General features: G+C 42.5%; 1 protein-coding gene across 1 annotated transcript; it reads right to left on the reverse strand.

The window, feature by feature from the left end:
• Positions 1–2,370: 2,370 nt before the first annotated feature.
• Positions 2,371–13,715, reverse strand: LOC135493714 (male-specific lethal 3 homolog). The gene is made up of 11 exons (XM_064781244.1): positions 13,612–13,715; positions 13,108–13,178; positions 12,371–12,463; positions 11,631–11,868; positions 10,912–10,974; positions 10,070–10,162; positions 9,588–9,727; positions 8,957–9,103; positions 7,810–8,480; positions 7,070–7,154; positions 2,371–6,558 (listed from the first exon to the last, which is right to left on the reverse strand). Exons 1-11 carry the CDS (start codon positions 13,708–13,710, stop codon positions 6,465–6,467), a joined length of 1,794 nt encoding a protein of 597 aa, XP_064637314.1. The 5' UTR covers positions 13,711–13,715; the 3' UTR covers positions 2,371–6,464.
• Between the last annotated feature and the right edge of the window lie 343 nt (positions 13,716–14,058).

The following is a 14,058-nucleotide window of genomic DNA, read 5'->3' on the forward strand; positions in this document are numbered from 1 at the left end:
AAACAGAGCCTGTCCTGGTTTGTTGTTTCATCTCCAGACTTGCTCTGTAGATGTAACCAGCTGAAGTTTGTTAAACAGAGCCTGTCCTGGTTTGTTGTGTCATCTCCGGACTTTCTCTGTAGATGTAACCAGCTGAAGTTTGTTAAACAGAGCCTGTCCTGGTTTGTTGTTTCATCTCCAGACTTGCTCTGTAGATGTAACCAGCTGAAGTTTGTCAAACAGAGCCTGTCCTGGTTTGTTGTTTCATCTCCAGACTTGCTCTGTAGATGTAACCAGCTGAAGTTTGTCAAACAGAGCCTGTCCTGGTTTGTTGTTTCATCTCCAGACTTGCTCTGTAGATGTAACCAGCTGAAGTTTGTCAAACAGAGCCTGTCCTGGTTTGTTGTGTCATCTCCAGACTTGCTCTGTAGATGTAACCAGCTGAAGTTTGTCAAACAGAGCCTGTCCTGGTTGGTTGTGTAATCTCCAGGTCGTCTCTGTAGATATGTGTCTAGCTGTAGTTTGTCAGATAGAGCCTGTCCGGGTTGATTGTGCCGTCCCAAGGCTTGCTCTGTAGATGTGACTTGCTGTAGTTTCTGTGAGACAGAGCCTTTCCTGGTTGGTTGTGTCATCTCCAGACTTGCTCTGTAGATGTGACTAGCTGAAGTTTGTCAAACAGAGCCTGTCCTGGTTGGTTGTGTCATCTCTAGACTTGCTCTGTAGATGTAACCAGCTGAAGTTTGTCAAACTGAGCCTGTCCTGGTTGGTGGTGTCATCTCCAGGTCGTCTCTGTAGATATGTGTCTAGCTGTAGTTTGTCAGATAGTACCTGTCCTGGTTGGTTGTGTCATCTGCTGGCTTGCTCTGTAGATGTGACTTGCTGTAGTTTCTGTGAGACAGAGCCTGTCCTGGTTGGTTGTGTCATCTCCAGACTTTCTCTGTAGATGTGACTAGCTGAAGTTTGTCAAACAGAGCCTGTCCTGGTTGGTTGTGTCATCTCTAGACTTGCTCTGTAGATGTGACTTGCTGTAGTTTCTGTGAGACAGAGCCTGTCCTGGTTGGTTGTGTCATCTCCAGACTTTCTCTGTAGATGTAACCAGCTGAAGTTTGTCAAACAGAGCCTGTCCTGGTTGGTTGTGTCATCTCTAGACTTGCTCTGTAGATGTGACTAGCTGAAGTTTGTCAAACTGAGAATGTCCTGGTTGGTTGTGTCATCTCCGGACTTTCTCTGTAGATGTAACCAGCTGAAGTTTGTCAAACAGAGCCTGTCCTGGTTGGTTGTGTCATCTCTAGACTTGCTCTGTAGATGTGACTAGCTGAAGTTTGTCAAACTGAGAATGTCCTTGTTGGTTGTGTCATCTCCGGACTTGCTCTGTAGATGTGACTTGCTGTAGTTTCTGTGAGACAGAGCCTGTCCTGCTGGTCGGTTGTGCCATCTCCAGGCGGTCTCTGCAGACATGTCTAGATTTAGTTTGTCAGACAGAGACAGACCGGGTTGGTTGTCTCATTCCCAGTCATGCTGTGCGAATTAAACTAGCCGTTTTTGTCAGATATAGCCTGTCCTGGTTGGTTGTGTCATCCTAAGGTTTGCTGTATAGATGTACCTCACTGTAGTTAGTCAGACAGGGCCTGTCCTGGTTGATTCTAGCCATCTTCAGTCTTCCTCTCTGTAGATGTGACTAGCAGCAGTTTCTGTCAGACAGAGCCTGTCTTTGGCATGGTGGATTGCGCCATCTCCAGGCTTCCTCTGTAGATGCGCCTAGCTGTAATTTCTGTCAGACAGAGTCTGTCCGGGTTGGTTGTGCCATCTCCAGGTTTGCTCTGTAGATGTGACAAGCTGTGGTTCCTGTCAGATAGAGCCTGTCCTGGTTGGTTGTGCCATCTCCAGGCTGTCTCTGTAGATGTGACTAGCTGTAGTTTCCATCAGACCAAGTCTGTCCTGATTGGTTCTGCCATCTCCAGGCCGTCTCTGTAGACATGTGTCCAGCTGTAGTTTGTCAGATAGTACCTGTCCTGGTTGGTTGTGCCGTCTCCAGGCTTGCTCTGTAGATGTGACTAGCCATAGTTTGTCAGAGAGAGCCCATTCTGGTTGGTTGTGCCATCTCCAGGTCGTCTCTGTAGACATGTATCTAGCTGTAGTTTGTCAGACAGAGCCTGTCCTGGTTGGTTGTGTCATCTCCAGGTCGTCTCTGTAGACATGTATCTAGCTGTAGTTTGTCAGACAGAGCCTGTCCTGGTTGGTTGTGTCATCTCCAGGTCGTCTCTGTAGACATGTATCTGGCATGGTTGATTGTGTCATCTCCAAGCTTGCTCTGTAGATGTGACTAGCTGTAGTACACATCTGCCTGACTGATGACCGTGTTCTTCGAAGCAGAGTAAGAATACAATAGTATAAGCAAAGATGATTGTTTTTTATTGTCACAAAATATATAATGAGAACTTTCATTCTGTACAAGCACAATGAAGGCGTATTTACAATTTTAGCATTTTATGAACACTTAGGTGGCAATGGTATGCAGATGTTAAGCCAAATATAATGATCTGCTCCAGCATAAAATCCTTTGATACAATAGTCCCCCCAAACCAAGAGAATGTGATCAATTTGAGTCATTGGGTGATATGAATAAAGACCAGCAAATGCTTTTACTTCAATTTTGTACAGGAAGGTCTAGTGTAAATGTACATGGAGTTTTAGATAAAAGCATTTGCTAGTCTTTATTCACATCTCCCATTGTTTTGGTGGTCTCGAGTAAGACACCCAACACTAAATTGCTACGTCTTAACCCATTTGGTGCCCAATTGAAGTGGCACACAAAAATGCTTATCCCACCTTGAAGGAGGAATACTCCCTGAAGAATATCTCCTCCAAGTGCTGAGTGAATGTTTGTCGAAGAAGTGCTTTAGAAAGCTGAGGACTCCCTCGTTATGAAGTTCTTAGCCACAGACACCGAAATGGGTTGGTTATTCTGATACTAAGTTTGCAAGTAATGAGAAATTACATCCCCCACAAGGGGATATCTTGGTCTACTGAAGCTTTCAAATGGCACAGGCCTGGCAAAAAAACCATTTGCAGTTCAATTTTGGAACCAACTACATGTATTTTGATTGAAAAGTTAAAAGTTAAAAGAGTACCTCTGAAAAGACATATTTTTACAATGTACCCACAAAGTGCTAGACACAGTCGCTACTGAGACAATACCACCAATGAATATTCATAGGTTGGAGGGTCGAGACCTATCAATTAGACGCGAGTATGTTTTTAAACCTCAAGTACATATTTGGAGAGGTATTGAAAAAATATTTGCTGTGGCAACTCTACAGATATAAAGAAATTATTTGATGAACAAATTAATTTTGAATTTTGCTAATTTGGTAATCGGGGGCGTGTTTTGAGATTTTTCTGCCAGTTGGCTGAAGAGTGGAATACATCAATGTCTGTCTAATTTGTCGATTATCAAAAAATTTCCGTGGTCAACTACCAGTTTACTTTTCACCATTTACTTGCCCGACTGTCCGGAATATCACATAAAAATTTCAGATTCACAACCGCACGCAGTATTTGATGGGTCGCGGTCAAACATTGACAATTTAACTGCTAAAAGGCTTAAACAAGAGGCCCAAGGGCCTGGCGCTCAGCTGAAATGGATAGGTGAAGGCAAGGGTCAAGTGTGTGTCGGTACCGTTATGAGGCAACGAAGAAGATAAAGAGTTGGTTAACAAAATGAACTTTATTGGTGCGGCAGATATTTGATGCCTTTCGGCAGATATTTGAAGCGCCTTGCGGCAGATATTTGTTGCCTTGCGGCAGATATTTGATAACGCTCTCCAGGAATGGAAAGCAGTAAAACGAGTAAGCACACCTTACTCTGAATGTGGGAACAGCAAGTGCTTTCCTGGACTTGAAATGTGCCAACGACTCCTCTTGCATTGCAATAACCAACAACAGTTAATCTGTAAAAAAAGAGAAGAGAAATTAACACTGACTGAATAAAAAAGGGTGACATAGACGGGGAAATGTACACCACCGGATACAGTCTGTGCTTGATCAGGCATCGGTCAGATGATATCCTGAACAAGGCATCTATGGAAGCAAATCCAGAAAGAGACTTAACCTTCGAAGGGCACACTTATCACTCAGTGAAAAGTCAGTCCTGGGGGTTGTTTTCCAATTCAAAATAAAAGTGTAACCTCTTTGAATTAGTCTCACAGACTGAACCATAACACTCAACAGCCAACCGTGCCCATGATGTGAGCCGTGAGCGAGTGGTGTACCGGGTACTACATTTTGAAAATTGTCGATCGTCTACGACATGTGACAGAACAGGATCTAGTGGACTTAATGATGAGGTACTATCAAATAAGGTGTCCATCAAATGAATCATGAGGGCCTGTTGAGTTATACTCTAAGCGTGCACAGCGCAGTGTACAGACAGTACAGGATTGCCAACCAAAAACATGAGCATTGCTGCGTAAGGAAACTGCAGTGGAATTCATACTACGATGTCATAATGTGACTTTCAAAATAATTGTAAACAAACGTAAATCATAAATGGTGAGATATGTTGCAAAATTGCCAACCACAACAACTCCGGGACCGTCCCAAAATGGCCGACGGCGAATTCTCCGGTCGCTAGCGCAGTCCATAAACAAGCATCAATTTTACCAACTTTGGGTGCAAGCTTGGTCATAAAAGTTACAGAACTGTTAGAAATACATCTAAACAACATATATATACAGTTAAAAGTGCATAAAAATCCCGTTTCAACCTCCGGGCGCTACCTTTTTTCTCCGCCACACGCCGGGCCCTACCGGTCGTTATTTAGTGCGACCGCCACCAGAGTGTTTATCACGATCTTTCGCCGTTTTAATTCGCGTTTTAGGTAGATTAATCAATTATTACATGCATGCATTATATATCACCGAAATGATAATTGCGTAGGCTATTTGAAACTAAGTTCAGATATCATTTTCGATCTTTGAATTGAATTTAGGCGAGTGATTTTTGACACCCGGTCGACATATCAGGAAAATTCACGCGAGATCGCTTGCATCATCGGCACGTTTGAAAACCGAATTTCACAAATTCCACAAATATTTATAACATACCATATGTATCACCACAAAGGTAACTCTCTAGACTATTTGAAACCAAATTCAGATACTTATTTTCACAAAAATTCGAAGCTATGCAAGCGATTTTTCAGTGGTAGAGATCGACGGAAACAAATTTCTCGCTCTAAAATGACATGAGACGAGCACCAACTTCCGCTAATTTGTTCACAAAATTTCCGGAATATTATAAAAAACTATTGATAAATCTGAATTATATAGACTCTTTTCAGTACCTAAACAAATTTCAGGTACATGGTCATGTTGATTAAAAGAGTATCAACCGATTGAACATGAGAAAGTTCACTCACCTTCATTGAAGCAGCGACTACCGCCATTTTTAAATGGTGGCATCTCTTCTATCGATCGGCCAATCAGCGGCACTGCTTGCAAAAAGTTAAGCCACCGCCAAATTTGAAATCGCCAAAATTCAGGCAATGTGCCTGCAGCGCCAACTGGCGGTGAAAACTATATTAATTCCATTAAAAGTAAAAAATGAAAAAATATTTAAAAATATTCAGCCACATTTGAAAACAATATTTGCTCTGTGGACCGAGGTAAAAAGGGAAAGAAATCTAAACGCGAAATGACCTCATTCTCTTAATACAGGTCGGATCGCGCCGATTTTTCGTTTTTTGAGTTCACCTTGGGCAACTCCTAATTTAGCACCGTCAACGAAGTGGCTAGGCCTTCCCGGTCAGAAATGTCCAATTTTGTCCACAGATGGGTCCCTAGATGGATGGATTGCAGGACGGACACCATTTGAACAGCTATACTACTAGCTCCGCTGACTTTGTCAGCTGAGCTAAAAATCAATGGTGGTCTTGTCTCTACTTAAAATGTCATGATAAATATTAGCGCTACACACACTGTCTATATGCAGAGAGGCAGGTGAGACACTACACAAGATAAACAAAGTACTCAGCTCATGATAAGTATTCTAAAAGGCCTTGGTCAAAGGGTATCATCATCATGTTTAATGGAAAACACATCAACCCTTGTATTGGCAGCACCAGTCCTTCGTCTCACAGGGACAGGGTGGCACATGGGTAAGAAAAGCGTACATAAACAAATTGTAAAATGTTTGTGTAGATCCTCAAATCACCCTTTATATACAGGGCCTCTGTAACACACACAACACCAGAGACATACTCTCCACTCAGTCCTTCAATTATTGATAAACTGTAGACTGTCAAATTTTCGCAGGTGCCTTACTTTGGTGGATTTTCACAGAAAAAAAATTGCGAAAATACTTTTTATTAGAATAACTGAAAAAGGGGGAAATTTTTTAGGTTTACAGCAGAACCTTTCTGACATGTAACAGTTTATTTTCCCCAACATATTCATGGCCCCTCCAGAGAATGAGACTGTCCCAGGCTATCTCCGCCGTGCTTCTGGTTTCGTGGGCGAACTTGCTGGCACATCCACGTAGGCAGATTCAGGAAATAGTTCTGTGTTCTCAACCAAATACCTGGAATAATTAAGAATAGAATATATATCATGACATACTGCAAAGCCGGAAATATTTGCGACCTTTTTATTTCACAGTTTTGTGAACTTTGCGTGTTTTGAGTGACTACTCTGTATTATATACTGTAACTGAACTGAGATTTTCCTTTTTAGCGATATATTTTCGTGATTATCTTAGAACCCAAACAACGCCAAAATATAAGGCACGGGAATATACTGTCAGTCCTAGTTTGAGGCAACGTCAGTTAAAAAGTGTACAATAGGTCACAAGAATGGATGCTTTCTTACTGACATTTGCAGAAACCAGATTTTACTAGGTAAAGGTTTCGGTTATAGTCAGATCATCAAGGAGTTAATCAAACACTTGATCCCTTCCAACCAGTACCCTGATAAGCTGGGTTGAGAAGGCAAATGCAGGGTTAAGTGTCTTACTCAAGACGCTGAATCAATTTGTAATTCTAGCAGGAGTCGAACCTACTAACTTTGTAAGCCGTCTTCTTGTTTATACTTACTCCAATATCATATCTAAATGCTTTTGTAGGACAACGCGTTTGTGGTGAGGCATCGGCATACAATTGACAAACTCTGGTAATTTTACTGTAAACAAGAGGAAATACGCATGAGTAAAGATAATGTAAAAGTTTTGGGTTTATAGTCTGATATCAAGATATTATCATCCAACATCACACTTTTACTCTGGTCTATCATGAAATCTTTCAGTAGAGCTCCGTCTGCTCAACAAGCACTAGAACCTGAGCATTTTGACTGGTACACCCATTGATATACCTTGGTACCCTCTTCTTTTTCTTCTAAGTGAGTCTTAAGTTCTCTCCCTCAACATGTTAAAGATTATTAGTAATGGTTGTGTGTGGGTCGGGGGTATACTTCAGTTTTCCCACAATTGCACACTGGGCTTACAAACCAGGGACCTCTTGACCGCTAGCCAAGTGTCAGAGTCAATCGGCCACCGGGGCTCCTATGACAAATTTTTTTATACCTGCTTATATTACCCATCTTCTTTTGCATTTACTAATTCAATCACTATAAATGTTTCGCTACAAGCCTGTATTGCCTTTAGGGTTGGTGCTTCTTGGCCAGCACATGCCACAGATGTCTAAATTCTAAGGATAAGGCAATCAAACCTGAAAATTTAGTAGTCAAAGATACCATTAGCACGGTGATGTGCGGGTCTGTAGGTGACACCAACCCTAAAAGGAACACTGACCAGCACAGATTACTAAGGAGTACTCACCAAATAATCTCAACAAATGATGAACACCATACATAACACTAGGGGGTGGTGGTGTCTCTGCATATACCTCCGGAGGGATCAACTTCCACGACAGAATTCCATTCAGCTGCGCGCCATTCTCAGGAGGCCCAAAATTGGACGTCGCACGACTCGCGGACGTTCCCGTATTGACCGATTTCAAAGTTGGCGTAACGTGTGCCGACGACGTCTTACTCGACATGACGCTGGGTAATAACAATGGCGGTGGTGGTGTAATACGTTGAGACAGAGTCCGACCCTCCGACGAAGATTTAGAGGTCGACGCCTGGGACCCGGAGGAGTTCAATCTGGTGCTAGAGCGTCGTAATTCTCGTCCGGTCTTTTTCGACTCCGCCTTAGAACGCCTCCTCTCCCTCACGCTCATTTCCTTCGACTCAAGCACCGGAGATTTTTCCATCACGGGTGGCTGATCAAGGGATCTTCCCGCACGTTCGGCCTCGGCTAAAGATTTGCGGGTTATTCGTCGAGTTGGAGCCTCATCTTCATCATCCAACGGTTCTTTTTTAATGTTTTTCGGCGACAGTCTCGGGATCTTTAGAGGGGGTTCCGCAGGGGGGCTGCTAACACTCTGTCTGGTCGTTCGCCCCCTTGGTGACATTGGAACTGCTGGAGGGGGTTCATCAGTCTCTGAGCTATAAATAAGAGAGTCAAATGATTCGAAATTGAATGAGCCTGCAGTGCAGGACAGAAAGTGCTACAATATGTGACCCATCACATCAAATAGGGTACAAAGTCGCCAGGCCTAGTTTTGAACAATCACTGAGAGATTCCAGTTTCAGCCAAAGGTAGAGTCCATGAAAGCAACTCATGTTTCTTCTCACTTGGTGGAGTCTTTAACTTTCCCTGGCATAGACACAGGACACAAAGCACCTCTCAGTCTCGATCAAAGGACTGTGAAGAGCCAGGAACTTAAGTTCGTTGAAAGCCACACCAGTTTGTCTGCAACTACAAAATCCTAGGTTCTCCCAGGGATCAAACCTGGGTCCTATTGCATGGTAGCCTGCAGTGTCAACCACTAGGCTAAGTGTGAGGCTTCTCAAGATATCTGGGTTCAAGTTTAGGCCACATCAGTCGAAATTTGCAAATGAATGGGCTAAACTGGACTAACCTATCACTTTTGGCACCAAAAGGTGGCTTGAATGTCGTCTGTAAATTCGCATGAGGCACTTCCTCAACATTGTAGAGCAGATGTGTGGGCAAGATGAAATCAAACATCAGCCTCAGACCATCCACAAGTTCCTTGCACAGCTCAATACTGAAAGGGAAGTCTTTATACATGAGAACCAAGGACATTCGGCTCAGTATCAATTTCTTAAACAGGGACTGAATCAATTCATCATTCAGTCCCTAAAAAAAACACATTTATACCTGGACATTACATACATTCTAGTAATACATTGTCTATTGTATTGTAGGATATGTGTATCAATTGACTGGAAGCAGATTGATCAATGATCGTGGTATCTTCACAGGACAGTTATCACAGTTATTGGTGGAAGAATTACATGCCGATCTAATGGTGTTATGCTATGGTAAAACTTCTCGAGACACCTTGTACACTTTTGTTGCCCCTTGATACGTCTAGCAAAACGAAATAATATCTGCGGTTTTTTCTAGCAATTCAAGAAACCCAAGGTTTTTCTGAGTGAATTAGCAAAATCCCAGAAATTTAAGGAAGCGTATGGACCCTGTTTAGTAGTTTGTAACATAGATGTTTCTGCCCTCCAAGACAAACTTACTTTCTTTCTGGCGGAGTTGGTAGCTGCTCCCCTCGGACACGGACTTTCTCCGTCGAGGCACACAGGATGTTAATGGCGAAACTTTTGACGTATCCCTCAAGGATGGTGATGATATTTGGATCGGCCGGCAGACGGACCAACTGCAAAGACAAATAAGACCTCACGATATTTGTGACTGGAGTGGTATCTATCAAGGCCTAGTCATTTCTCAAAGCAGCTTGACGAATATTCTCTGCAACACAGCGATATCATCAGTGGCAGATCGATTTGCAAGTAAAGTTCCATCCATTCGAGTTGGGGATACCTCTTTTGCCAACAGATGTGGCTATGAGTCATCAGAAACAGATTACACAAGGTAGGATTGGGGAATGGATTTGTCCATCTGACAACTTGGGCAAGTCTGAACAAAACATTTTGCAGAAAATGTTGATACTATTGAGTATTCTACAAATATCGCGCCTGATAAAAGTGACAAAACTTACTTTATTCTTTCTGAGGACAAAGTAACAATCATCCTCCAAGTGTTTCTTGAGAATTTCTGGGATTTCAAGTCTTAATTCCGGAATCCTGTCCAGCTGAAACAAAAACAGGAAAAAAAATTGACCCTCTTTTCTAGTTTTACATCCTTATTGGCTAATACAGGGGGTTCATTCGTTTTTTGAGTACCAGGATTTGTTCACAACAGGAGGGGGCACTTGGTCAAATTCTCGGTACATTCACAGTGAAATACTATACTATACAATGTTACATTCACAGTGAAATACTATACTATACTATATTACACTGGTAAAGTAAGCGGCTGTCCTGCAACCAAGCCAACTCCTTTTGAACCCCTGCTCTTGAGTGGCCATCTTTCTCTTATACAACCATCCAAACCCCATCGCCTGCTAAAGCCTGCCAGGTATACACTTTCACTTTCGGCCGTCTTCTATAATCCCTTTAAAACAAGCTGCTTTCTACTAACGTGAAATATCACAGTAGCCATATGGTATTGTAGATCATTTGAATTAACAAATTGCAGACAGAAATGCACTGTGGAGAATCAATTCCCATGCTTGCCAGGAATCAGGCTGGCCTTCCAGTTTGCCAAGCTGGCCTGTCCTGGGAAAGTTTTTTCAATAATGAAATGTTTTAATAGTGTTCATCTGGTGATAATACTATACGAATCTCAGTGGCTTGCACAACGATTCTTCAGGGTAATGCAATTGCAAACCAGAACCACTTCACCAATTGTAGAATATATCTTGTAAATTTTGTACATTTGTTTAATAATTCCCATGAAGTCATTCTGTGATAATCCATGCCGCCATGAAACTACACTTACATTGATCTCGTCTTCCTCCTCCTCTGGCTCTGAAGTCATCTGATGTTCAGAGCAGCTCGCTGGCTGAAATAAACAAAGGAAAGTTCAAACCATTTTAAACTATACAATCATTTTGATGTTACTCTTTGAATTTAAAGAAATTTTAAGGATGGCATTTGTTGCAACGTGCAGCATACAGAAACTGTCAGAAAAAGTTGATGTAACTAAATTTCTTTGACACAACAAAATGTTGGACTTTTTCGGTAGATTACATGTATTAACTTGCTGAAATTTTGTCAATGTTTTAAGTTTCAGAACACTGACACCAGTAAATGACATTTATCTAAGGTGACCTACTAAACAAAATTAGTCTTGATGTGAAAAGAAACCAAAGCACTTTGCATAGTGTCTCACACCTGATGTTCTTCTGCAACCGGTACATTTAACCCTCCAGCCTTGTAGTAGCTAGCTCCACTCACCTTACACCAACGGATATATCACTGCCAGACCCCCTAGCCCCCAATTTCCCATCAGATCATCCCCAGTGGACCCTGTATTTGTGTCAGATGCCCATAGTCCTACTTTCATATGGCAAGCTCACTTAACCAACTCCATCAGACTTGTCGCTGCCAGTGCCAGACCCCCTAGCCCCCAATTTCCAATCGGAGTCATCGTCCCCCGTGGACACCGTTTCCAAGCCCCCACACTTTACCACCATATGGCAAGCTCGTTCAACTTACACCATCAGACTTGTCACTACCAGGCCCCCGAGCCCCTAGTCTCCCATCAGAGTCGTCATCCCCAGTGGACCCTGTATCTGAGTCTTCCTCCTCGCTGTCGTCACTCTCACAATCTTTATCCTCCGACATATCGCTCTCGTCATCTCCGCCCGAACCGTCATCGCCTCCCCTCCGACTCCGCCTCAACACACGATCGAGAATCTTGTCAATCTTCTTCTTACGCATTTTGTTTCGTTTTCTGCAATGTGACACAATTTCAGTTAGTGAAGTAAATAACTGTCCATGGATGTACATATTAGGTCCAGTTTGCATCAACCTCAAACATTTCTGAAGCCCTAAGCTCTTCAGGAAAGACAGCCCTCATCAGAGGTTTGTTAGATGTGTCACCATAACAATGACGACTCAATACATAAATATCTTTGTTTACAAAATGACACCATTCTGACATCACGCGATGACGCTTTAATTTTTAGGAAGCCAGCTATTTTTACCAGTTTCCCTGTGTCACAGTCACTAGTGTCAGTAAAAATACCCCCCTTTTGGTGGTCTTTCTTGGGATATCTCAGAAAAACACTCAATTTTTATAATTTCTCAGGAAAAGAACCCCTTTCCCTGGATGGAAGTGGGAACTTGCATGTGCATCCCGAATATCCCTACAAATCCCGAGTTGGGGGCTGGGTGGAAAATGTAGTTCTTATTGTCAAAGTCAAACAGGCAGCCTGAACCAAAACTTTACTTACACTTTTCTAGCAATCTTTGCTATTCTTTTCATCACATTCCTATGTTCCTCAGTGTTTCTGAGGACAAAGTCCTCCGGGACAATTCTGTCCCAGCTGAAATTTTAAAGAGAAATTACAATATTTTCTAGGTATTTGAATCAAAGCACAAAACTATTTGAAATGTTAAACCAGTTTTTGCCAGTGCCAGTCTTGATGTATCAGTAGAGTTTAAAGCAGGACAGACGAATAGGCAATACATTTTGTAGTATTCGAAAAATTATCGAGTAAAAATAGCTTTAGGCTACTCCTTCGGATTAAGGAAAAAAGACATCCATTATCAATTTCAGTGTAATAATTATTACAAATGTACTTAACTTGGAGTTTTTTCAGCATACAGTTACCATAATACCAAAGGTGGAAAAAACTTACCATAGGACTGAATAGCCAAACCAGAGACCTGGGTCTTTGGGTGCCAGGTGACAGTAACATTAGCTTATGCAACAGATTATGTGATACAGACTTTCCTTGTGGCAGCCGATGGCATCCTTGTCCCCAGGAAGCCATACTGCACAGTTTGCAAGCACTGGAATGAGTGTGTACAACAGTAAACACAAATTGGCTGCCTGGGGACAACCAATTTCTTCGAGTGGGAATTTCCCCTGGGCCAAGATTGAGGGGGAGGGCCCTGGCATGCCTGGGGCACCCAATTTAAAGTTGTTTTTTTACTCTGTTTATTCTGGTCTTCTTGGGGACATTACCTGCTGTTCCAACCTTGGAAATGGATATGATATTCAGCGACGCGACCTTTTCCTACGTTTGTGTCAAGGACCTGAAGTGAAAGTCAGAGAGGATAGCGATTGGAACAACCAATGACGATGAACTGTACTTTCCTGGTATCCTCCAGTCATTTTTTTCCACCAGATCTGACAAAGATTAAGATTGCAGTGGTTAATTATGGCTCTAAATGCAACACGACACATTGAGATAAGTTTGAGAGGAAAGTTCAATAATTGATGGGCATAAAAACAAAACATCATATGATGTCACCTGAATGGGAAAGCACTGGGGCTCATTTTGGGCATTGATTTTTTTGATGCATCCTGTATACAGTGTAGGCTACATCATGTAAACACGTACATGTCACTGATAATGTACAGTAACAAAACATCGAAGACAAATGAAGATGTCTACATGTGGTTTTTCCCCACAACAACAGCAACTTCACGCAAAAATTTAACAGCAACTCAAAGCCTATAATTCACCTTTGCATCATATAAAACACGGGCCTTTGTAGGATCTGGTTCAAAGCACAATACAGCTTCTCCCGGTGAAAACAAAAACTTTACGCCTCGCGCCGACATCTTTCTGCGGCCGGAAGCATTGACCTAATTTGAAAATTTGGATCCTGGCCAAATCACATCTTTACACTCCCGCGCTAGTGGTTACGGAAACACCAATTGTCCCTTGTTCAAATTAATCCGGCGTGCAGTTGAGCCGTCAATTAGATAACGTTATGTAACGCAGGGTAGACTCCCTGGGCAGTCCATTGCGTCATCCTAATTGGGTCTCCTTATGGTGAGGAACGAGGCCGGTCCACTGCGTCAGGAGTGATAACGCAGAGTGGGGGGGGGGAGGTTACTACAACACTACCAGGTAAGCGTAGCTATAGGGGATCTTATCAGATCCACTTTGCCGCAAATGCTATTTAC

Source organism: Lineus longissimus, chromosome 9 (genome assembly GCF_910592395.1).
Source record: "Lineus longissimus chromosome 9, tnLinLong1.2, whole genome shotgun sequence".
NCBI lineage: Eukaryota > Metazoa > Nemertea > Pilidiophora > Heteronemertea > Lineidae > Lineus > Lineus longissimus.